The sequence below is a fragment of the Carica papaya genome, chromosome 3 (genome assembly GCF_054855325.1).
Source record: "Carica papaya isolate Zhongbai chromosome 3, ASM5485532v1, whole genome shotgun sequence".
Taxonomy (NCBI): Eukaryota; Viridiplantae; Streptophyta; class Magnoliopsida; order Brassicales; family Caricaceae; genus Carica; species Carica papaya.
Window position 1 is genome coordinate 187,928 of NC_142311.1, and position 23,951 is coordinate 211,878.

The window sequence follows — 23,951 nt, forward strand, 5'->3', positions numbered from 1 at the left end:
ATATGATATAAATGTTGAACAATAGAACCCGTTTTGTTGTCTCTGATTTATATATATATATATATATATATATATGTATTGTAATGTTTTATGTAAAGGAAGTCGGCACCTTTTGTGATTATGCATGTGAGCATATGATTGTTTAAACTCCCTAATTGTCCAAATGATGATGAATTATTGATGCTATAATAGACTATCGGGTTTAATCATCTTGCTGACTAAAACTAGAAAATTCCCCTTCCTGGTCTTATCTCCAACACCCCCCCGAGTTGAAACAGTACCGAATCGACCCGAATACCCAGTGAGTCAGGACTCACTCTCCTTCCTAGTCCTATCTCCAACATACCCTGAGTTGGAACAGTGCCGACACGAATACCCTGTGAGTCGGAACTCACTCTCCTTCCAAGTCCTATCTCCAACATACCCTGAGTTGAAACAATGGCTTAAAGGCAAAGACGGAGACGGAAAATGCCGTTAGGGAAATATTACTGTGACTACTGCGACAAGGAATTCCAAGACACGCCTGCCGCCAGAAAACGCCATCTCCAGGGCACCCACCACCTCCGTGCTAAAGCTCTCTGGTACGACTCCATCCAATACCAAGGTGTCAACCTATTCTCTTGTCTTTTTCCTTGACTTCAAACCCTTTTGCTTTTACAATTTTCATTCAATTCGCTCATATTCATCTCCCCAGACACCTCTCCTGCCGGCATCTGCAACCGCTTTCTCAACACGGTACCTTCGTTTTCTTCTTCTGTTTCTCATTCTCCTTCGCCTTCCTCTTCTCCTAATTCAGGTATAATATGCTCCAGGGATTTTGCCCATATGGGTATTCTTGTAGATATCGTCATCCCAACAAGAATCTACCTACGCCGGCCAATTCTCAAGGTCTGATGTCCTATTTTTTCTATCTTCTTTTCTTTTGATTTACTGCACTCATCTGGAGCTGCTGGTTATTTGTCTTATTTGATCCTACACTCATTTGCAGGATTCACTGACATGAACCTTCGGTCACAAATTATGCCGTCTAATCAATTAGTTGGAGGAAGCTCTTTACAGGGTAAGCCTTTTACTGCGCACGAAACCATATTCAAGAAATTTCTATGCTCCATGAAGCTTACTTTCTTCCTTAAGTGTACTTTCAGGAATGTTTCTCATTGTGTATTGTAATGGTCGGATGCTCTTGAATGATAATTCAGTTGTAAGGGAATGTTTAGAACAAATTAACAATTTTGGAGATTTTATTTGAAAACATACCCTTAATTTATTTGAGAAATTTGATTCTAAATAAATTTGAAGTGTAACTGAAACTATACATATCAATACTAACATCACTACTAATATTAAGTTTGAACTTGACGTCCATGAAAAATTAAATAAAATTTACTTTTAAGAGTTTTATTCTCTATTCATGCTTTTCTTTTTCTCTGAGCATAATGGCTTTCTAACAGGCAACGTGGTCAGAGATAGCATGGGAATGTCGTGGGACAATCTGCCTCCATCATTGAAGCCTCCTCCAGAGGGCGGATACCCACCACTTCCCTTCATAGATTGGGGATAAGCTTCCACTTTTTCAATTTCATGCATTTGGTTTTTTCATGTTTGTGCTTTTAGTTATTATTTTTGTATGGTTTATTCTACTTGGGAAGTAATATGGGATCTGGATTTCATGTTAAGATATGGATTATCATACATAAATAATTTCAAAATGGATTTCCAGATTTCCTTTGCTTGTCATCCCTGAACTTTCTTTCATATGACAGTTTTGAATCAGTAGTGTCATATACGATCGTGATTGTAACTCAATATGCTCTTATTCTGAATGTTATTTTAAAGTTCATATCAGAAAGCATATAATAAAGAGCTTTCGCATATATGATCATGTTTGTTTCATATGACAGTTTTGAATCTGGTATCATATATGATCATGTTATGTTATTTCAAATATCATAGGTAAAGAGTTTTCACATGGGGAAGAATACAGTTTGCTGCTTCTGTTACATTTTTCGTCCCATTACATTACAATCCAAGAAAGGGATTGTCAAAGAATGGGTGGATCAAGGCATCTAGCACAAAAAGCCTGGCAGGAGGGAGAGAGAAAGGGAATGAAAGGCAGGTTTTATGTACTCACAGCAGCACATCGTAGGTTTGGAGAGTATTGCAATAACCTGGAGACCAAATCAACAGCTTCAGCAGGATGCTCTTGTGGAGCGAGACAAAAGAAAATTAATATAATTTTGGCAGGACAGTTTGTAACAACAAATCACAGCATATTGATTATAATATCTTCAATACCTTGTGCCATGGGTGAGCCTTGATTTGAGGAAATTTAAATTCTGTATGGTGAGGGTTCATGCATTTAGTTTCCTCCCCTGTATGGTAAGCACAGAGAGAGATGTTGGTAAGAGTAAAACAAGCGACATCTACAAGAACAAAGACAATTTCGCACAAGAAGATTTTGAGGTTTGATATCCCGATGACACACTCCAGTACTCCGATGAATATAAGACGTGGCTCTAAAAATCTGCCAAGGAATAACATAACACAGGTTAACTTGTAAATAAGTTATTCTTCCATCTACAAGAATTTCCAAGAAAACCAATAAACTATTTTAAACTTGGGGTTCTAACAACAAAACCAAAAAAGAAAAATAAATTGAGAACTAAACCACCTTGAATCAAACAGGACTTTTGTCCTGTTTTCAGATTAAAGTAACAATTAACAATAAACCTAGCAATTGCAACAAACAAAAGTATATCTGGTATGTGTAAAGTTTAACATATATAAGGGGCATCCTCTGGTTCAATTTTATTGTAGTGTTTGATCACACAGTGCACAGTTTCAGGGACGTACTCGAGTACCAGGTTGAGATAAAGTTCATCCTTTTCAGTTGTTGAAAAGAAGCAATGCTTCAAAGAGACAACATTTGGACGGTCAAGGAGGCGCATGGTTTGTAATTCACGGTTCTTGTACCTCTTATCTTGAAGAACTTTCTTTATAGCAACAGTTTCACCTGTCTCCAGGCACTTTGCCTAATTCAAAAAGAAGACAGCTAGTAAACTGGTGATAAATTATAACACATTTTGCACGATCATTCACGAAAGAAAAAAGACGCCATACAAGTGTCCTGAGCTTGTTGTTTTTCTAACTCAAGAACACCGAGCATCAAACTGCAGTAGATCATCAACTAAAAAGTAAGAACTACATGACCCATATCACAGTTTTTCAACCTATTCAGCTTGATCCATATAGTTGATGTCTATGCTCCATGAAGCTTACTTTCTTCCTTAAGTATACTTTTAAGAGCGTTTCTCAATGTGTATTGTATGTTATGGTCAGATGATTATCATTCATGAGGAAATGTTTAGAACAAATTAACAATTTTGGAGGTTTTATTTGAAAACATACTCTTAGTTTAGTCATCACAATATGAGGAGTTTAATACTAACATTAAATTTGAACTTAACGTCCGTGAATAATTATTTTTTTCTTTCTCTAAAATTTACTTTATTTTATTCCCTATTCATTATTTTCTTTTTCTCTGAGCATAAGTCCTGTTTGATTCATGGGACAATCTGCCTCTATCATTGAGGCCTCCTCCAGAGGGCGGATACCCACCACTTCCCTTCATAGACTGGGGATAAGCTTCCACTTCTTCATTTTCATGCATTTGGTTTTTTCATGTTTGTGCTTTAGTATGGTTAATCATACTTCCAGAGTAATATGGGATCCGGATATGTTAATGTTTGTAACTCAATATGCACTTATTCTGAATTTTATTTTGAAGTTCATATAAGAAAGTATATATCTTCGATAAAATACACATATTCATTGAATAATTATACATGTGTATACGTATGTACATTTACATCGACACTGTAACTTGTTTTTCTCTTGTAAGTATAAAAAATATTCTCTGAAATTTATTAACCTAGGCATTGAAATTTTTCATGAGCTCCAATTTAAAAGTCCAAGGACTTCAAGTCAAGAATAACTACAATTTCATTTCAGAGTTTGATGTTTGCCAAAATATTATTGTTGAGTCCTAAGATGGATCTTTTGTTCAAATATATAACTCCATCACCTACCCTGTGTGAAATGAGGATGAAGCTGCTTTAACTCTGGTAACGAAGTTGACAATGAGAACAACGTTGATTTCAGTTTCTAGGATTTGCTTCTTCAATTTTTTGCTGGACCAACACTTTATACATTGATTGTACAAGTCTTTATTTAACTCTGGTAACAAGTTTTGATCTTTGGATCAGCAAATATGTGTATACTGCTATGTATTTGGCAATATATAAAGTTACGTATGATTAAAAAAAAAGTCTTTGTACACACTGCAAAGGAGTATACTCTTAGGATTCAATTCTTAAGTAGCCCTATATTCGATTAACAAAAAAGTAGTCAGTATTCAACAACTTAGCTTATACATGTCTGTTACTTCAAATATCAAACTTCTTACTATAGTTCAATAAAGGAGTAGACTTCAAGGTTCAATTTGAATCATAGTAACAAGTTTGATTATTTGGGTTTAGTTTTCTCTAAATTGAATCGATTAGCATTACTTCAAAGTAATGCTATGTCAATTGTTGTAGCATTGGTAGTCTTGACATCCACAACTCCCCATGCCTGTGTTTTTAACATAAGAACAAGTAACTCGATAATCAAATACTTAAAAAATGCTATTCAAATCAAAACTTGTCAGGGAGGATCAAGCTTTGTTTCCAATGTTATATTTCGTGATATTTACATAGAAAACGTGCGCAATCCAAACAAGTGCAGTTATACTCAATGATATATTTTATAAGAACATGCACATGTATCATGAGGAGTCCACCAATCCATTTTCTTTGTCGTGATTCATTTCCATGCACAAATCTTGTGATGACAGATGTTGAGCTGCTTCCTGTCCAAGGTCCAACTGTGACAAACCCTTTTTGTTGGAATGGTTATGGGACAATCTTCCAAACACCTAAACTTTCCACCAGTTTTTACTGCTTGGTGGATAGATTTTCAAGTTTGATAACACAACACATGTTTATGTTTGTTGATTTACTTATCTTGAAACTGGATACAGATATATCTATCCAGGAAGTGGAATATAACTATCTAAACTGTCCAATAAGCATAAGTACTCCGACAAAAGTATCTACCATAGTATAAACTTCGACAGAATTGTAAAGTAGCCATTTTCCAGTTTATTCTTTTTTCCATGAGAATTGTAGCTCATACTTGAACCCAAAACCCAAAAGTTTAAGCCAAAGTTGTAAACCGAACCATTTTTTCATGAAATGCCAGTGCGCGAAGAGAATAGCATGGTAAGAGGAAAAATTTACTCTAGAAGATGATCTGAGATGGTGTCATATGTGGAAATTTGAGCTTTGGGAATATCGATAATGAAGTCATGTTGATATGCAAACAAACTGACCAAAATTATGCAGTCCTATTCTTGTAATCCAATTTTGAACCAAAGAATATTGAGCGGCCATAATCATGAGTGAGCAAAACTGATGTATGAAAATCATGAAGGGAGATAATCTGAGAAGGGAAAGCAGCAGTAATAAAATGAAATTACATCCCGGATTTGAATATTGAAATAAAAGATTTGAAGAACATTTTAGCTGGTGGCAGAATACTTGTGAGAAACATCCCAGGAAATACATTTGAAACAAGCACGTGCCAGAAATACATTTTTCCATTCACAACCACTTATCCATTTATTAAGCCTTCCAATAAACAAGTTTGTATTGACCCCCGCATACATGGCCAATAACAATACAAACGGGAAAGACCACACTTTACTAACATAAAGAAGCAAGTACCTCCAATAAGGAAGAAGCCAGTTGCATCTGCGTCTCCTCATCTATGGTCAAGAAGAGAGGGACATGCACAAACAGTGATTTGGTTCCATTCTGCTCTGCAAACCGAAGGGAGTGATAGTAGACATAATTGCACACAAATCTACCTGCATCATTGGAGGTCATCACCTCAAACCCTTTCTTAGCTAAGGCCTTTGTTATCTCCTCAACAGGGAGAGAGGTCTGCAAGTAGTTGGAACAAAATATTTGTAAGAATTAAAAAGGGAGACAAAGATTGTCTTGCATAATCTAGATGATAAGAAAAGGATCTGTCCTGTCAACGGATCTAAAAGATAAAGTATGTTCATATATTTAACCTATGTGAGTAAAAGCAATGTAACCAAAGTTCAGTCTACCTCTCGTACGCGTGAAATTCCACCATCTGAAGGAAAAATTGGCACTTTCTGCAAAAGGTACAATAAAATCAAAGTTACAGAAATTTTTGCAACGTTGAACTGCAGGAAATTGCATGTGCATCAATGAAAGATGGATATAATATTGTATCAGACTGAGACCTGAGGTTTCCATCCCATCTCATCAGGACAACGAAAAGTGGCTTCATTGACAGCTTGCTTCTCTATGGCGAATCTTGTAGCACCACTATTAACTCCAAAGTGTACCTGCAGAGATATGGTTACAAGGGCCAAAAGTAATGCATGAATATCCAAAACCAAGTCCAAAGGAAAATATCTATGAATCTAACCCTGGTCTCTCTGTTGCAGCCGGAGCAAAAAATTGCAGGAAAACATTCTAAGCCTTGATTGCAAGTAGATGCATATATGGGATGACTACTGAAATATATACATAATTATAAATAATTTTTAACCAATTCAACTTTTAGGAAAACTGATCATGAACTACATTATTTCACATAATATCAGAGGATGGTTGAGATGACGGTTTCATCTTCAAAGATTTCAAAACTTTTTTACAGACTCATGTTAGCTACCAACTTCTTCTCAAAAAGGTTAGTGGGGTGCTTTCCTATGTAATGTTTTGGTTGTAGTGATTCTCATACTATCAGTTTCCCTCTAGAGTCAGCACTAATCCCTCTTTTGTTATTTCCTTCTTGGAACAAGTTAACAAGGGATCATATACAAGTTCATATAACAACAGTTAGATTAAATAATATCATATTGGTTCGCTCTTCATCAATAAAAAAGATTACTAAGAAGCTAGTAGAATCCACATTTGATTGTAACACAATCTTTGATTGTTATGAATCAACAAACTAAGTAAATCAGAGGTTGACAGTACGTAATCATAGACTTTGAATAGCAAAATAAGAGAGAGGCATATTTTCAGATTGTTCAATTAAGCATTTCAAAGATTGCAATGTCAATGATGTTATATATATATATATTTAATTTCACTTCATTATATCTTTTTGATGACTTTTTTCCTTTCCCACTCCACTCATTTTAAACTGCTTTTTCTGATGGAGAATGGGGGAGTGATGGGCAGCGGTCAGTACTGAAACTACGCACCATCTTCTTGTATAACATGCATAAACCAGGTAACTCAATCTATTTCTAGAATAACTAATGGTCATCAATAGATTAACGATCCTGTGCAGAAAATATTCATGGTGCAGTCCCAAACAATAACTAGAGCTGAGAATTGTATAGTAGATATGCAGGCTCACCCAAACAGTTCTTGCTGAATTCGAGGGCTCGTGTTCTTTGCCATTAACAGCAGATTGCAAGGTCTGATACAGAGGGGACAGAGCTCCCTGTCCTGCAGTATCAAGCACTGTGCAGCTCCCTAGAACAACACCCTTTGGCAAACCCTTTTTATTCATATACTCCTTTAAGTTACTAATAATCGTCTCTGTTGGATTCTCTGCAACACCATGAAATTTCTTGAAGCCTGTCACATGGACTGTAACTGCTGGTGGCCCTTCAGATCCCATTAATTGACAGCTGAGATGAAATTCACAATGTCTTCTCCCACGATAGTTGACCTAATTATCTAAATACTTGCGTCAAACAACGGCAGTCTAAGATGATCGGTCACACACTCCCAGTTTCAATAGAGAAGTACACCAATGTTCTTTCTCCTACACAGACAAGCAACAATTCAAGCGTTTCACAGAGAATCACGAATGACTTCATCATATATTGAATAAAAAATTTTGAATTTCACTTCTGAATCAAGCTCAATTTATGAGCTTCAAATTAAAAACAAGGGCTAAAGACTTAATAACCATTGAATTCTGAATCGAGGCTCCAAAAATAAAACTTTTTTTATTGAAAAACGAGAAAATCAATTCCCAATGTGACAACCGAACAGCTCCAGTAGCAGATTACAATGCATCATCGGAAGAAACGACCGTAAGAATTCCCAGAAACGTATCGAAAACAGCTAAGAAACATCAGAATTTGAAAGCTACGGAAACAAACCAACCGATTTCGACGCAGATCATGTAAAAGATGAAAACTTGAGATTTACCCCAAGTCAACAATCAAACTCAAAATCAGAGTTAGCCATGCACAGACACAATCGACAAACCAAAATCCAATTACGATTATAAAAGCATTCAAAAAACCCAGATGATCGAACAGATCAAAAACCCCAGAAATCTACCTCAAAAACCGAGGCTTTGAAATTGAAACATGTGGCCCATAAAATTCCGAGAAGAAAGTAGAGAAAAAAAATGAAAAGGAAAAGAAGGGTGCAAAATTTTCTTGCCTGCAATCCAGAGAAAGGAAGAAAGCAAAAAGAAGATGACTCAACAACAACCCAGTCTTATCTATCCAACAAAGCTGATTTAGCTTTAGACTATTAAGTTAATAAAGATTCTCATCAAATTAAGAGAGAGAGAGAGAGAGAGAGAGAGAGAGAGAGAGTGGAGAGGTCACTTTCATGGAAGAAAACTCCTATCTGCCTGCGTCCAATCCAATTATCATTATGTATCATTATAATAATAAATTTATATAATATGTATGTGCACATGTATTAATAACATGACAGATACCGGGGTAGATGAAGATGTACCTACATGCAAATCTTGAAATACTCTCTGTTCTGTTGTCGTGTTTATTTTTATCTCCTGTTTTGTTACTGATTTGTCGTTTCTTGCCTTTTCTTTTACTGCAGTAGTTTTTTTTTTAATAATAAAAAAATTTGAGATTAGAAAATAATTAGCACATGCTTTATAAATAGTTTCTTAAATAAAAAAGAGCTGATTATTGACATCCAAAAATATTTAAATTAAGATTTAATTAATTTATCACATTCTCAAAATCAATTCAATTCATGGATTGCTCCCACCAAGGCCCACGGCCCAAGAGAAACCAAAACGTCATCGTTTTCTGGATTTCCTTTCACTTGGAGATTTTATCGCGATGCCATTGCGCCAATGCCCAAGTAGTAGCGCCACTCTTCTGCACCCCAGACCACCTTCTCCGAACTGCACTCGTCATCGAGTTTCGTCGTTACAGAAATGAACTTCCGGTGAACAAGTGACTCCCAGGCTAGAAGAACAGGCGCAAAAAGTTGAGAGAAAAACAAGAGGAAAGGAAAAATAGGATGTCGACGTCATTTTTACAGGTCTCGGTGTCTTTCTCCGAAGCTTCACTGCATCCACCGATCTGCTCCAGTCGTCGAGCAGTCTCGACTAGTACTCTCTTAGTAATCTCATTACTTAATATGCGTATAATATACGCATCTTTATTCCTGCGTGTGCCACTTCAGTACTATTTTTATGTACGTCGGATTTCACGTGCTGTGCTATTAATGCTTTGTTATAATGATTAGTGTGGTTAACGTGAAAATCTGGAAACTAGAGAAGAATCAGAATGAAAAACTATGGGAAATGAAAAAGAATCGAAACTTTTCTCTTTTCTTTTCTTTTTCTTTTCTTGTTTCTGATTTTGCTAGTCGATTTCAACGTAGCTCCATGTTGACATGATACGTGCGCTTCTTAATAGAGAGAATCGGAATGGGAAATTCTGGAAGTGAAAATTAATCAGGATACAAGATTTACATTTTTTTTAGTTTTGTGTTCATATCCACTATCTCCTTACAGATGAGATTGATATTTTTCTGTAATTTTCAGATACAGCTAAAGAAAACTAAAGAAAAGAATCATATTTTGCTTTACTAAATTCTTCTTTCTCTACTTTCTAAACATCCTAGCTGGAAAGTAAGTGATTTCTTTTTGGAGCCTATGAATGGATTTGCTTCGTTTTAACATTAGAGTTTTGTGAGGGAGAGAATTACCATTCTGTATTTCAGATATATAGAAAATATGATTCCCTTACTGATTTTGATATTTTTGTTTATGGTTTTAGTTGGTCAGAAGAAGAAATAATGGTTCAGTGCGAAGTCGTCATCTGGTGCCCTGTGGAGGAGGTTCCAATTTTTGCCAAATGTTTTGCCACTTTAAACAGTGGATATTAAAGAGTTTAGACGTACCAAAACATAGAAGGAAAACTGGGTCAGTAACTGTAAACCAGTTCAAGATTTTGGAAAAATATGATGGACATCGACCAAGAAAGCATTTGGAACCAACTTTGTGGATTGACAAGCAAATCCAAGACCAAGGTCCAGTGATATCTCGTCCTAATGGTTAAAGATACTATGTTCAACTGTCTTTTCATAAGTTGGTCTTTTTTCAGTCCATGAGCACTGGTTTGATTGTCCTTCTGCATCGTCTTGACTTGAAATTTATAGGTTATGTTGAAAAAATGGTGGTTACAGCTTCACAATCAAAAGGAACTATGGTAGAAACACATTCCTTAAATTTTCCCGATGAGGGTAGTGAGGGGCCTTCACTCTGCATTGCTGTCATAGGAGCTACTGGAGAACTGGCAAAAGGAAAGATATTTCCAGCATTATTTGCTTTGTATTATAGTGGTTTCCTTCCTGAGGTAGGACTCGTTTAATACCTTTGCTTGAGCTTTTTGTTCATGAAAAGAAAAAGTTGGGCTTTTACCAAAAGCTGTCAAAAATATTATTAGTAAAATTGAATGTCTCATTGAATTTGGACAATGATCAAGGTTTAGAAAATAATACCTGAACATGTTCTAAAATCTAAGCATGTTGGTTGAATTTCTTCTCTTAGTCTTTTATTTTTCCTTTGGTTGCAGGATGTAGGTATATTTGGTTATTCAAGAAAGAATTTGACAGACGAAGAATTGAGATCCATTATAGCATCAACATTGACTTGCCGCATTGATCATCAGTATGGTCCTCATGATTTTCCAATTCTCTTTTCATGCCTCGTTCATTCAAGTTTTGTTGATATTTAATTCCTTAAATTAACTAAAAGTTTTAAAAGAAAAACTACTTAGAGATTATAAAAATGATACCTGGAGAAATGATTTGTAGCATGGTTTGCATTAGCAGAACATTAAGGAAATAAGCTGATTATGCATTTCAGAAAAAAGGACTCCTTAACAAATCTTGAGATGAACCGATTATTAGAATTTGCAAGCACGTCTTTGTTGCACTTAGTTATATGCTAAAGACAGAATTTTTCATTATAAAGACTTCATAAAGAAAATCATTTCAGACAAAATTGCGGGAACAAAATGGATGCTTTTCTTAGTAGAACATATCATATTAACGGAGGTTTTGACAACAAAGATGGGATGTCAAGGCTCAATGCTCGGATGGAGCAAATTGAGGTATAATCAGTCACATAAGAGTCTTTTCTGTTTGCATGGGTTCCCTTTAACTTTCAAACATTTGAGCCGGAAGAATATGATAATTGATTCAGCAACAGCTTGCTTACTGCAGGGAGGATCTGAAGCAAACAGGATATTCTACCTTTCTGTGCCACAAGAAGCCCTTCTGGATGTTGCATGCTCTCTTTCTGATTATGCTCAAACCCAGAAAGGTTGGAATCGTATAATAATTGAGAAACCTTTTGGCTTTGATGCCCTGTCTTCTCAGCAGTTAACAAAGTCTCTTCTTTCTAAATATGAGGAGAAGCAAATATACAGGTGCTTATATACAATATGATAGTAAAGATGTATTTTTGCTTATCCAATCCTTCATAATTGAAATGAATGATTACAGAATTGATCATCTACTGGGAAAGAACCTTATTGAAAATCTCACAGTTTTAAGGTTTTCTAATCTTGTCTTTGAGCCATTATGGAGCCGAACATACATAAGGAATGTCCAGGTAATACCATTTTCTTCTTAACAAGCAACCATATTATCCTTATAGAATCAACTGAATGTCTATCACATCTTTAACTAATTTTTGCAGGTCATTTTATCAGAAGAGTTGGGTGTGCAGAGGGGAAGGTGCTCATTCTAGTTGTGACAATTTGTTTTTTATCAACAAAGTAGATTCCATAATCTACTGGAAAGCATAGGATTTCATTGAACTTTTATTAATTGTTTGCTGTTGCAGGTATTTTGATGGTTATGGTATCATTCGAGACATAGTTCATAGCCACATACTTCAGACAATTGCATTGCTTACTATGGAACCACCAATAAGTCTTGATGGTGAAGATATTCGGAATGAGAAAGTATTGCTCCTTTATGAGAGAATAGGTTGAGCAATTTTTTTTTTTTGTTGCATATAATGATACTATTAATATTTTCGTTTCAGGTTAAGGTTTTAAGATCAATTCGCAAATTGATACCTGGTGATTTTGTTCTTGGACAGTATAAATCTAGTTCTAGGGACAAAATTGATATAAATTTGAATAGTTTGACTCCCACCTTCTTTGCTTCTGCATTATACATTGAAAATGCACGTTGGGATGGTGTACCTTTCATAATCCAAGCTGGTATGGGTCTCATTAAACACAGGTAAAATTGATTACAAGTATTACTTTTACATTACAATATGTTCAAATTGGAAATTGCCATATGTTCATCTCAAGTTTTTCAGGAAAACATGAATGTTATCTTGACTTGGTGACTTTCCTTGAGCCTTGGCCTTTTTTTCTTAAAATTGTGCATGCAGACATTTATGGTGATTTAAGGATTCTTTATGACTCCCGTCCTGGGTATTTGCATACTACGAAATTATTCTCTGGTAAAGAATGAATTGCCAATAAAATAGCAGTTCTTTTTTTCCTGCCTTTGTGGTTATATGAATTCCCAAGACGTTTATGAGTTGAAATTTACCCAACTTTAGTTAGGAGACTGTGAATAATTGTTTTTGTGCCTTCGAATTTCTAAAAAGTTTGTATATTGAGCAAACAGTTGCCTAATAAATTAGGGAGTACACTCGTGCAAGTGCATCTGGTTGCCGTTTCTAGGAGTTATAACAGTCATATTTTCTCACCGAAATAGTGAATATTGCAGAGTGGAGATACGTATACAGTTTCATCAAGTTCCCGGAAATCTCTACCGTGGATATTTTGGGTCTAGTATGGACCATGTAGCTAATGAACTGATTCTAAGTGATGTGCCTGATGAGGCTATTTTGGTTAAGGTGAATAACAAGGTTCCAGGTTTAGGCATGCAGCTGGATGCTTCAGAACTTAATTTGCTGTACAAGGACAGGCAAGTGCTTTATGGATGTTAACTTGTATTAAAAGAGTTTTAAAGCATTATCTTAGTGATGCTCAGGTTTTCAGTTTTGGCGTATGTGCTTGAGTTTGTATTGGTGGTGCAGGTACAATGTTGAGATACCTGATTCTTACGAGCATCTTCTTCTCGACGTTATTGATGGGGACAACCATCTTTTCATGAGAAGCGATGAGCTTGCTGCTGCATGGAATATTCTTACTCCAGTTCTGCAGGAGATAGACAAGAAAAATATTGCACCAGAAGTTTATGAGGTTGGAGGTAGAGGTCCAATTGGAGCGTACTATCTTCTGGCAAAACATGGGGTTCGTTGGGTGGATGATTAACAATGTCTTTTGTTGAAATTTCTATTGTATGTGAATTAAAAAATATAGGTTATAAATAATTAAGTTATGAGCGAATCTAACAATATTTTACCTCAAATAATTACTGGAAACCCACATGAACTTTTTGCTCAAACTGGTTTATGAATCAGACCTCCCTGTCGTGAGATTGTAGAAGGGACTGGGAGTTACTCAGCTAACTAAATACATTTTCTATTTCATCAACCAATACAAGCCCATACCCAATATACGTATATATTTATTATTGTACATGCAATTATATATGTATACTTATGACTATCTCTATATACAATAGATGATATAAATATATTTTATATATTTACATATTATATTATATAGTATGTCAAGCATTAAGTAGCATTAGGATAAAGTTGGTCCATATCCCTCTTTCTGTCTTACTCTGTGTCCTTTAAGGATAATATGGAGAGTAGCGAGAGCAAGAAGAGGAGAGATATTGATAAAGAAAAACAAGAAGATGAAGAAGAGAAGATGGAAAAGTTCTATGCATTGATAAAAAGAAACGAAGACATGCACTGCCGATTCAAAGAAATTGAAAAAGAGGAAAAGGCTTTCACTGCGCCTAGGAATCCAACCTTCCGACCTGAAGACTTCATGGACCATGATGCAGACATTAAAGGTGGTAAGAGCTTACAACAACTACCTAGACCCTCTAATAAGAAACCACAAGGAGGAGAAGGTTGTGGTACTGCTTTAGATTTAAACCTTTCTCTGTAGCTTTTGAATAAGAAATGTATAATGAACTTGTGTTTAGTGTGTGTGTGTGGAAGTTTTAATGTAACATATATATATGTTATAATAAGAAATCACTAGGAGAAGGAGAAGGAGAAGGTAATGGTACTGGTTTAGACCTAAACCTTTCTCTGTAGCTTTTGAATAAGAAATGTATAATGAACTTGTGTCTTGTGCGTATTTGACCAATATACTTCATAGATTTCATTCATGCTATTAATAAAAATATAATATAATGTAATATATATTCAATGTATAATATAATTTCTCATTTATACCATAATTTTGTCAGGAAAAAAAATGACTTCTTGACTATTTATCTCCTTGCTAATAGCATATATGAGAACGAGTGGAGCTATTTCCTGGAAAAAAGAAACTATTTTAACAGTAAAACGCAGACAAAATCATTGATCTCATTAATAATATTTATCCCACGTAAATAATATATTCAAAAAAAATAAAAAGAATAAAAAATGGTCAGATCACAACAAACAAAGGTCCCTCTTGCAGGATAGATTTTCAATGATTTGGACCTGAGATTGAAACCTACAATTCAGTCAAATTTTATCATCCTGAGCTGAATAAGAAAACAAAAGCTCTAATTACCAACATGGAAAGGGACAAGTAAAAAGCAGCCGAACAACTTGGAAGAGCAAGAGGAAAGAAATCATCTTTCTTTGCCAAACAGCAAATGCAGAGTGCATAAGGAAAGAAAGATCATTTGAACTTTCCAAAACTTCAACCTTACCCTGCAAAGCTTAGCTCATTGAAGTTGCATGTCATTACTGCATATAGATAGGAGAGTAGCTGTCACTTATACACGGGCTTGCATACTTGTCTCGTATCAAAGCGTACAGGTGCAATCTAAAAAAGAAACAACTTTGGTTTACATAATGGAATTAATAACAGAAAATAAAACGTATTTTCTTTGAAATCTGTCATAGCTGACTAAATATCAAATTTTGGAATGTAATTCTTATAGAGGAGCCAGGCAACAGTTCTGCAGTAAGGCACTATAATATAATGCAGGATGCACTATACTGCAAGACTAAAAGTGATAGCAGGGAAGCAATAACAGCACACGGACAAATTATTTGAACATAGATATTTATGGGGTAGTCTTCTTGACCATAATAACAGCGCATAGCAGGAAAAACAAGGTAGCCAACAATAAGGGGGAGAATAGGTTTGCTAACAACACAGCAAAATATAAAAATCATTCATCCAGCACTCATGAAAACACCATATATGCATATAAATTTTCACATCCTTTCAGTGCTCATATATTTGATGGAAGATTTAAGTCATCCAACAAAACACTTATCTCCCCTGACCACCAAAGGTCAACCTAGTTTTGCATCAGATAATGTATCTGCACCACTGAATTCATGTTGAAGTGCAAAATAAGTAGATGGTGATTCAAAATGTAATCACAGATTGGCATTGTTGGAATGAAAATAACATACCTAAGCATGAGCAAGATAAAGCTTTTCCATTAGTTGGTCTTGTCAGATAGTTCATAAGATGAAAGCTTTGACGTTTAGCCATTCACACTCATTTCTTGACAAGATGCTGCAGCTCGGAAGAAACCCCACAGATGTTCTTTTTAGAGTGGCTAAAAGGAAGCAGACATGAAGCATTCACATTTTCCACCTTATGTATCAAGCAGACTGCAATCATAAAATTATTAGAATTGCCTTCACCTCTTTCCTGAATTTTGTTCTCTCAGGAGAATATGTCATACCTGGACCTTGAATTTCATGGTTCCTCAGTGAAACAATCATCATGGTCAAGGAATTTCAGCTTTTGAATATGTGGAGCTGAAAAGCTCAGAACCTAATGATTTGATATGGGAGAGTATAGATGACTGCTGCTCAAATCAGCGTGTGCATGCATCTATCAGTCAGTATTGGGCATGGTATAGTCACCAATAATCCTGGCAAGAACAGAAGCCATCCTTAAAATGATGAAATCTATTAGCATCTCTCAGAATTATCTCTCTTCCCATGACTTTTGCAATCAATTTAATTGCAGAATGACAATCTCCACACACTCGGAGATTTTTCATTATCCGAATTGGTAACCCTTCAGGAACCTTCAAAAGTCCATATGCAACAGCAAGTTTCTCACTGTGATATCCCAGGCTCTGCACCTTCTCTTCCTCATCCACATCATGCAACACAATGCTACCATCAGGACTATACCCAGCTTCTCTCAATAACCCACCTAACTTCTCCAACATCCTCAATATCAATAAATGCTCAGGGTGGCAAGTGCTATCTCCCCCAGTAAACATGTGTACTTTCTTCTCTACTTCAATCCAGCTACAACCAGGTGGTTTATTCACACTCCTTGCCCTCATATTCGCTCTTAATTCTGCAACATCAGCCCATCTACCTTGAGATGCATATATGTTTGATAGCAAGACGGAGGGTCCAGCATTTTCGGGCTCCAGCTGTAGAAGTTTCTTTGCTGCAAGTTCAGCCAAATCCAACTTCATGTGCATTCTACAGGCTCCTAAAAGAGCACCCCAAACTATAGCATCTGCTTCCACAGGCATATTTTCTATCCACTTGATTGCCTCGTTTACTTTACCTGCTCGGCCAAGCAAATCCACTATGCATGCATAATGTTCGGTTCTTGGCTCTACATGATAACTAGATTTCATTGACTCAAAAATCTCAAGCCCTTCGTTAACTTTTCCAGTGTAGCTGCATGCTGTGAGAACTCCTATAAAGGTGACATCGTCTGGTGTGATACCTGAGGAGAGCATCTCACGGAAAACCTGCAAAGCTTCCCCTCCTAAACCATGTTGTGCATACCCAGTTATAATCGAATTCCACATAACAATGTCCTTTGGACCGAACCGTTCAAAAAGTTGCCTTGCTTTGACAAGGTCACCGCATTTGATATACATCGTCATTAAAACTGAGGTAACATATACATCAAGATCAAATTGGGATCTCACTAACAGGGTGTGAACCTGTCTGCCATGATCAAGACTTGCCAGGCTGGCACAAACTAAAAGAACACTAATCAAACATGGGAAATTTGGCCTCACTCCCTCTCTGTGCATCAAAATCAGTAAATCAAGTGCCTCCAACTCAAACCCTTTCCTTTCGTAAACCTTAATCATTGCACTCCATGTCTCATCATCCTTCTTCCTCATTTGATCAAATATGACCCTTGCTTTTTCTACCTCCCCATTTTGGGCGAACCCAAGAATCATAGCATTGCAAGCAGCGACTGACTTGACCGGCATTGCCTCAAAAATTTCTGAAGCCTCCTTAATCCTTCCGCTATGCGTATAACCCAGTAGCATGGCCGTCCATGACACCTCATTTTTTTCCGGCATCACTTCAAAAAGCTTCCTAGCAACATCCACACGATCATTCTGCCCATACCCAGTAATCATTGTAGTCCAAGAAATCACATTTCTACGTGGCATCTCATCAAAAATCTGTCTTGCTTCATCCAACAGCCCTTCCTTACACAACCCTCCTATCATATTAGTTCTAGCAACTATATCTTTCACGGGCATCATGTCATATAACTTACGCGCCTCATCAACGCGGCCTTCTTGAATCAGCCCACCTAACATCACGGTCCATGAAACCACATTCCTTTCAGGCATTTGCCAGAACAAAGACTCTGCTTCAGTTACCATACCATCTTGCACATATCCCCTAATCATCGCAGTCCACGAAACAACATTCCTCTGAGGCATTGTCTCAAACACTTTCATAGCTTCACTAACCATTCCATTCTTGATATATCCAGATATCAATCCGTTCCAAGAAATTGTGTTTCTTTCCGGCATCTTGTCAAACAGACGCTTAGCCTCAGAAGGATTTCTGTTGTCAAAGTACCCACTTATCATCAAGTTCCAACAAGTGATTGTTTTTTGAGGCAACTCGTCGAAAACCTTTCGGGCCTTCTCGACTTGACCGAGACGAGCAAAAAGAGAAATTTTAGCAGCAGCAGAAATCCCCGTATCCGTACAGTATGCTTTATATGGGATCGATCGAAATTTCATTTGATGAACACTAGAAAATAGCAAGCAATGAATACTGAAGTTTCAAATTATGGCCTGTCATTTAGCGAAAATTTTCCTTTTTTTTTTCCAGAAACCAAGTCATCAAACATGGAAAAACGTTTAAATAAAAAGAAATTATTCATGCAGAGAAAAAGTCGAGACTGATTCGGGGGTTTTTAGATACTCCGTAGAGGACGCTTTTGTTCACCGACGGAATGCCACAAAATGCAGGTCGCAAGACTTGCAGAGAGCAGGAGCGGTTACTTTAAAATTCCAGTAATTATCCCATGGGCGCTGGCGCTCAGCCGAGTCCAATTATGAGGCCTGTGAATTTATTTAAAAGTTTAAAATTATAAAATAATAATAACAATAATAAAAAATAACCCTTTTATCTTATAAATGAAAATGAAAAATGTAACGGAATTGGTGCTAGAAAGAAATAAAAAATTTAGATTCATACAATATTAACTTTTTTTAATTTTTTTAATAAAAAAAATAAAAGGAAGAAAACAGAGTCAAAATTAATACTAAAATCTAACAAGTTGAGTTTAAACAAATCAGAGTGACCTATTTGTATATAATCATGGAGATTAAGAGGAGCCTCAAATAGCTAAGATTGATATAATTCACTCAATTCGTTAATCAATTTGCGCACGAATTACTCTCGTAGTGAATATGATAAATCTGAATGTTTTATCTACGATTTAGTAAATAACTAATCTATCTCATAATACTAGAGTGGTAGGAATCGAGTTTGGTGGGATTTCAACTGAAGTATTTAACATGAAGGGAATCGATTTCCACAATGAGTTTTTTTAAGCCCATCTCCCAAGCAAGATTGAGAGCATCAAGGGCAACATAGAGTTCAACAGTAAATGCCTGCGCAACACCCGAATTGCTCATGAAATTATTCGTTTAGTTACGGTAGTTATTTTTAATAAGACTACTAGTAAAACATATTCACAATTATCATGAACGGAGTCATGGTTATCCAGCTTGAAACAATTACAAGAAGGAGCTTTCCAACTAATTAAAGAGTGGGATCAACTAATTCAATAGGATTACGACTCTTATCTCAAGCGTTCTGAAATTTTAAGATAGTGCTGATAATGAGAGAATGAGATGGAAAAAATTAGAACTCTAAAAAATGGTCACATTCTTATACTTTCATAAAATTCAAGTTGCATTGAGAAAGATCACATTGCAATTAATTATATCGTAGGTAGTTACTTTCGTAATAAGGTTCTAGTTAAGTCACCAATTAAAAAGAAAAAAAAAATTGTTAGTAAATCAATTATCAATCTTTTCATATATAACCAACAATAGAACAATTTGAAATTCTGTGCAAATTATAATATTTTCTCAAAGAACATCTTTGATAAAGATTTGATTTATTAATTGTACGGAGGTCCACCATACCCACAACAGGCCATCAACGGACTTGAAAAACCTTTACATATACATATCAAACAACTCAAATTTCCTTACTGATAAAAAAAAAGAAACACACAGACCATGTGAATGTTATATATCACAACTTACCATATTTCTTGGAGTTGGCAATGAGATCATACTTGATGGAATATATATCTACATAAACTATTGAAGCATCCTTCAGTTCTGATCTAATCGATTGATATAAATGGTTTAATCCTTCGTTGAACAATTGCGTAGCAGAATTGTAACTTGAAAGACATCCGTGCTGATCCAGATCTTTGTTTTGCACCGTTGAGAGTTTTTGAGGCAGACAACCTAATGTTCCACTGTTGTGCATCCAAAATTTTCTACCACCTTGATTATATAAAACCTACATTATATGTATATAGGATGAGGAAATGCATAATCCACACAGAAATTAACTTGATAACTTGTATATATGTAATATTATAAGCCCGATCACCTTCACTGCATTCTTTATTTCTGCAATAAATGATGGAATTCTTCTTTTGATTACTTGCGCATATGAAAGGTTTTTCGCAAAAGAATCAGCAATGTCATTTTGTCCGATGTCAATCATGTACAGCGCCTTTCTGAAACCTTCATGGTTGATCAAATTTCGTTCACCTATAAACAAGTGAGCAGTATACATAATCAGACTCCATTTTCTGTTTAGATAAACACCCTCCACGAGGTAATTAAACCATATATATGCTCTCCCACAATACATATATGTTCTCACCCTTGGAAACCATGTGCTCCCCCCCTAAATCTTGTATATACATATAGGGAGTCAAACTAACATGCATAAGAAGTATTACGTGAGGAGGAGTTGGACTTACCTGCATTAATAAGTTCAAGGGTCCTGGATTTGAAATGAAGAAACTGCATGATCTGAATGTTCAAAGAAAATGGAACATATTTTGGGAGGGTAGAGGATCCTACAAGTGCAAAATTTGCACCATTTTTGAACTTGGAATCTGTCAGTGAGTCCGGGTATCGGCTCAGCAGACTTGTATTCAAACTCTGGCCTGAACAAATCCATCAAGCTATTTAAACCTTCCTTACAAATCCCATATAACACTTTAGTGTGGATATGCATACATATATCTATATATATATATATATGTATATGTGTGTGTAGTTGCATTTACCCACATAAAATAATAAACTAAATCATGGATTGTGTAGATCCTGCGTTTAATTTATACTTTATCTTATTTAAATGGAGATTAATCATTTATTTATTTAAAAAAAGAATTCTATACATTTTTAAATGAATTCAGATATTAAATATTAAAGTATATTATTATAGAAAATAAAATATTAATCACTATTTAAGATTAACACAGAATATTTGATTCATACTATTAAAATCTATAAATATATTATGAATTGATAATATTTGATTTATAATATTTAATTTAATAAAATTAATAATTTAATTCACTAATATATTTATGATGATACAATAATCAAATTTTATTAAATTTTAATAAATTTATTAAATTTTTAAACTAAAAAATAAATTTCATAATGAATTAAATTCTCTTAATAACAATGAATTAAAACTATATAATGAATAAATTAACCCGCTGCTTAATAATAATAATAATAATTGAGATACAAATCACTGATGGCACGTGGGCCCATCGAGCAAAGTGGGTCCCATCATTAATCTGATCAAAATCACCGACGCTTTCGTTTCCACAAACGCAGGTTTATCAAATTCAAATCTATAATTTACAAGCGCATCACTGCCGTTGGATTTGCAGACTTTGAACCCAAATATAAAGAGAACAGGCACGTAACCGCATATTCCCATCAGTAGATCCAATTGGTTTGACTAGTGAAACAAAGGAGAGTTAATCAAGGGAAGGCAGCGACTTACAGAGGATATCGATCAAGAGCCGCCCATCAGACAACCTGCCAGTTGATCTGCGGGAGAAGGTACGGCCATTGGGGAGAGTAACGGGAAAGCCGAGTCCGGCGACGAGTCCACCCGTGTCCGAGTTGGAATCGCCAAAGATGAAAATCACAGGTGGGTTCCTGCACCGAGCAGCAGCAACTGAGTAGGCCAAAAAGCTAAAGATTAAGAAGATTTGTGATAGGAAGGAAGAGTGAGTGGCCATAGTCGAGAGTGTGAGGAGGTTGGTTACTATATATCATAATAACCCCAAGTACAAGGTTCTGGGTCTGCCATTTCAAGATGGCTACGAAATCCAAAACGGCCCCAACGCTAACTGTATAACCCCGGCAAAAATACCAAATTTGGTCGAAAATTTGAGCACCCAATGGCCCAAAATAAAAAACCCACAAGCATTCTCGAATCTCTTGGCGAAGAAATTATCAGAATAATCGCACCGGTCTCAATATGCATGTTCGTGGTTGTCATTTTGGTTTGCATCCTCAACACTGACTATTCATCTTCCTCATCAATCACCACCATAGCCTCCATCGCATACACGGAGACCAGCTCAGATTCTTCCTGGGACAAATTCGTAGGTGCCCTTTTGAACTCTCTTGCGTTTGTTGCTGTTGTCACTGTTGCTACCTTCGCTTTGGTACTGCTATTTTATTTTAGATGCACGGGGTTCTTGAAATTTTACATGGGTTTCTCTTCTTTCATTGTTTTGGGGTTCATGGGTGGTGAGATTGCTATGGTTCTGATAGAAGATTATAGCATTCGTATTGATTGTATCACATTTCTGGTGGCTTTGTTCAATTTTGCTACCGTGGGCGTGTTTGCTGTGTTCATGTCAAAAATGGCTATTTTGGTTACCCAAGGGTACTTGGTCCTTATTGGTGTGTTGGTAGCTTATTGGTTTACTCTACTTCCTGAATGGACAACTTGGGTGCTCTTGGTTGCAATGGCATTGTATGATCTTGCTGCAGTTCTATTACCTGTTGGGCCATTAAGGCTCTTGGTGGAGCTTGCCATGTCTAGGGATGAAGATATCCCAGCTTTGGTCTATGAGGCTAGGCCTGTGACTCCTCATGATTCTGGTTCAAGTAGTGGTGTACCTCAAAGGAGAACTTGGAGAGAAAGGAGAAATGCAGGGCATGATTTGGTTGAGAGTTCAAATTCTGGGTCTCATTCTGATGTTAATGTTTTGGGTTCAAACAGGATACCTGGTACTAGCGATGCAGTTGGAAGTAATAATCATGAGACGAGATTGGTTAGAGCTGAAGAGGGGAGGGTTTCGGACAGAGAGGCTGAGCTTGCTGCACCATTGATTGATAATAGAGTGAACATTCAGGTGGATGGACAGCAGAATGCTGTGTCAAATGAAAGTTTCATGCTAGAAGGTATAGGATTGGGGTCATCTGGCGCTATTAAGCTTGGGCTTGGAGACTTTATCTTCTATAGTGTGTTGGTTGGCAGGGCAGCAATGTACGATCTGATGACGGTTTATGCATGTTATCTGGCTATAATTGCTGGTCTGGGTATTACACTTATACTTTTGGCCTTTTATCAGAAAGCTTTACCTGCTCTTCCTGTGTCAGTTGCATTAGGTGTGTTGTTTTATTTCTTAGCTCGTCTCCTACTTGAAGATTTTGTTGTACAATGTTCTACGAACCTTCTGATGTTCTAGAATCATAATTTATGTTATTAAGGTCTAAATCTAGGCCCCATAAACTTTTATTTGTGGAATCCACTATTTATTTTCAATGTTTGTTCTTTCTACAAAGTGATTGTATATTTTTGGGCTTTTGCTTCTGCTGAACTTCACGTGTTTATTAATTGGTTGTTCTGTGAAGAAATTCCAATTCTATCATTTCCTCGGTATATGTTAATAATTAACGTGAGAGTTTTGGGCATAATTCTTTATTTCTTTTCTATATGTTGTCATATTGCTTAATGAATTTTTTTTTTCTCTCTTCATGCTTTGTGAATAAAAACTTCTATACGATATTTTTTCTGACTAATGAAAGGTTGAAGGTATAGCTAATTACAAAAGAAAGTTACCAATTGGGTTAGTGGATAGTGGAGAGGCCATGTGAAGCACAAGAGAAGAG

At 36.0% G+C, this 23,951-nt stretch overlaps 6 protein-coding genes across 20 annotated transcripts; 3 read left to right on the forward strand and 3 right to left on the reverse strand.

Moving 5' to 3' along the window:
- On the forward strand, positions 1-1,724 carry LOC110815321 (C2H2 and C2HC zinc fingers superfamily protein). Of its 2 annotated transcripts, XM_022043075.2 has the most exons (5): positions 1-604; positions 695-735; positions 813-888; positions 989-1,060; positions 1,452-1,724. In XM_022043075.2, the coding sequence occupies exons 1-5, from the start codon at positions 469-471 to the stop codon at positions 1,559-1,561; spliced, it is 435 nt and encodes a 144-aa protein (XP_021898767.1). In that variant the 5' UTR covers positions 1-468; the 3' UTR covers positions 1,562-1,724. The 2 variants fall into 2 exon arrangements, with proteins under 2 accessions (XP_021898767.1, XP_021898769.1); XM_022043077.2 differs by lacking the exon at positions 695-735 and having other exon boundaries at positions 1-581; positions 797-888.
- A 236-nt stretch (positions 1,725-1,960) lies between these two features.
- On the reverse strand, positions 1,961-8,871 carry LOC110815320 (Peptidase C15, pyroglutamyl peptidase I-like protein). 13 transcript variants are annotated; one of them, XM_022043063.2, is made up of 8 exons: positions 8,723-8,871; positions 7,507-7,920; positions 6,377-6,481; positions 6,218-6,265; positions 5,826-6,044; positions 2,854-3,032; positions 2,296-2,524; positions 1,961-2,168 (listed from the first exon to the last, which is right to left on the reverse strand). In XM_022043063.2, the coding sequence occupies exons 2-8, from the start codon at positions 7,771-7,773 to the stop codon at positions 2,067-2,069; spliced, it is 1,149 nt and encodes a 382-aa protein (XP_021898755.1). In that variant the 5' UTR covers positions 7,774-7,920; positions 8,723-8,871; the 3' UTR covers positions 1,961-2,066. The 13 variants fall into 13 exon arrangements, with proteins under 13 accessions (XP_021898755.1, XP_021898756.1, XP_021898754.1 ...); XM_022043064.2 differs by lacking the exon at positions 8,723-8,871 and adding an exon at positions 8,553-8,711; XM_022043062.2 differs by lacking the exon at positions 8,723-8,871 and adding an exon at positions 8,448-8,707.
- A 338-nt stretch (positions 8,872-9,209) lies between these two features.
- Positions 9,210-13,912, forward strand: G6PD4 (glucose-6-phosphate dehydrogenase 4). Its single transcript, XM_022043239.2, has 12 exons — positions 9,210-9,569; positions 10,157-10,409; positions 10,539-10,735; positions 10,955-11,049; positions 11,380-11,494; positions 11,607-11,812; positions 11,889-11,997; positions 12,085-12,122; positions 12,232-12,352; positions 12,436-12,638; positions 13,140-13,340; positions 13,453-13,912. The coding sequence occupies exons 1-12, from the start codon at positions 9,393-9,395 to the stop codon at positions 13,688-13,690; spliced, it is 1,953 nt and encodes a 650-aa protein (XP_021898931.1). The 5' UTR covers positions 9,210-9,392; the 3' UTR covers positions 13,691-13,912.
- Positions 13,913-14,853: 941 nt separating this feature from the next.
- Positions 14,854-18,811, reverse strand: LOC110815479 (pentatricopeptide repeat-containing protein At1g56690, mitochondrial). 2 transcript variants are annotated; one of them, XM_022043296.2, is made up of 3 exons: positions 16,203-18,811; positions 15,925-16,128; positions 14,854-15,322 (listed from the first exon to the last, which is right to left on the reverse strand). In XM_022043296.2, exon 1 carries the CDS (start codon positions 18,492-18,494, stop codon positions 16,383-16,385), a length of 2,112 nt encoding a protein of 703 aa, XP_021898988.1. In that variant the 5' UTR covers positions 18,495-18,811; the 3' UTR covers positions 14,854-15,322; positions 15,925-16,128; positions 16,203-16,382. The 2 variants fall into 2 exon arrangements, with proteins under 2 accessions (XP_021898988.1, XP_021898987.1); XM_022043295.2 differs by having other exon boundaries at positions 15,925-18,811.
- A 1,104-nt stretch (positions 18,812-19,915) lies between these two features.
- Positions 19,916-22,134, reverse strand: LOC148266567 (GDSL esterase/lipase At1g09390-like). Its single transcript, XM_088214670.1, has 5 exons — positions 22,116-22,134; positions 21,823-21,999; positions 20,774-20,962; positions 20,395-20,558; positions 19,916-20,301 (listed from the first exon to the last, which is right to left on the reverse strand). The coding sequence occupies exons 1-5, from the start codon at positions 22,132-22,134 to the stop codon at positions 20,026-20,028; spliced, it is 825 nt and encodes a 274-aa protein (XP_088070796.1). The 3' UTR covers positions 19,916-20,025.
- On the forward strand, positions 21,712-23,608 carry LOC148266568 (presenilin-like protein At2g29900). Its single transcript, XM_088214757.1, has one exon. It carries the CDS (start codon positions 22,226-22,228, stop codon positions 23,525-23,527), a length of 1,302 nt encoding a protein of 433 aa, XP_088070883.1. The 5' UTR covers positions 21,712-22,225; the 3' UTR covers positions 23,528-23,608.
- The last annotated feature ends 343 nt before the right edge of the window (positions 23,609-23,951 follow it).

What these genes read in the sequence shown, in the direction of transcription:
- LOC110815479 (XM_022043296.2), bottom strand. Translation starts at nt 18,494, where the DNA reads ATGAAATTTCGATCGATCCCATATAAAGCATACTGTACGGATACGGGG.
- LOC110815320 (XM_022043063.2), bottom strand. Translation starts at nt 7,773, where the DNA reads ATGGGATCTGAAGGGCCACCAGCAGTTACAGTCCATGTGACAGGCTTC. An exon ending in TATCTCAACCTGGTACTCGA is followed by an intron (nt 2,525 to 2,853) that starts GTACGTCCCTGA and finishes ATTCCTTGGCAG; the next exon opens with ATTTTTAGAGCCACGTCTTA. An exon ending in AGGCTCACCCATGGCACAAG is followed by an intron (nt 2,169 to 2,295) that starts GTATTGAAGATA and finishes TTTGGTCTCCAG; the next exon opens with GTTATTGCAATACTCTCCAA.
- LOC148266567 (XM_088214670.1), bottom strand. An exon ending in GCTCTTGATCGATATCCTCT is followed by an intron (nt 20,963 to 21,822) that starts GTAAGTCGCTGC and finishes GGATTTGTTCAG; the next exon opens with GCCAGAGTTTGAATACAAGT. An exon ending in AAATAAAGAATGCAGTGAAG is followed by an intron (nt 20,302 to 20,394) that starts GTGATCGGGCTT and finishes CATATAATGTAG; the next exon opens with GTTTTATATAATCAAGGTGG.
- LOC148266568 (XM_088214757.1), top strand. Translation starts at nt 22,226, where the DNA reads ATGGCCCAAAATAAAAAACCCACAAGCATTCTCGAATCTCTTGGCGAA.
- LOC110815321 (XM_022043075.2), top strand. Translation starts at nt 469, where the DNA reads ATGCCGTTAGGGAAATATTACTGTGACTACTGCGACAAGGAATTCCAA. An exon ending in CGACTCCATCCAATACCAAG is followed by an intron (nt 605 to 694) that starts GTGTCAACCTAT and finishes TCATCTCCCCAG; the next exon opens with ACACCTCTCCTGCCGGCATC. An exon ending in TGGAGGAAGCTCTTTACAGG is followed by an intron (nt 1,061 to 1,451) that starts GTAAGCCTTTTA and finishes GCTTTCTAACAG; the next exon opens with GCAACGTGGTCAGAGATAGC.
- G6PD4 (XM_022043239.2), top strand. Translation starts at nt 9,393, where the DNA reads ATGTCGACGTCATTTTTACAGGTCTCGGTGTCTTTCTCCGAAGCTTCA. An exon ending in ACTTGCCGCATTGATCATCA is followed by an intron (nt 11,050 to 11,379) that starts GTATGGTCCTCA and finishes AAATCATTTCAG; the next exon opens with ACAAAATTGCGGGAACAAAA. An exon ending in TTGGGTGTGCAGAGGGGAAG is followed by an intron (nt 12,123 to 12,231) that starts GTGCTCATTCTA and finishes TTGCTGTTGCAG; the next exon opens with GTATTTTGATGGTTATGGTA.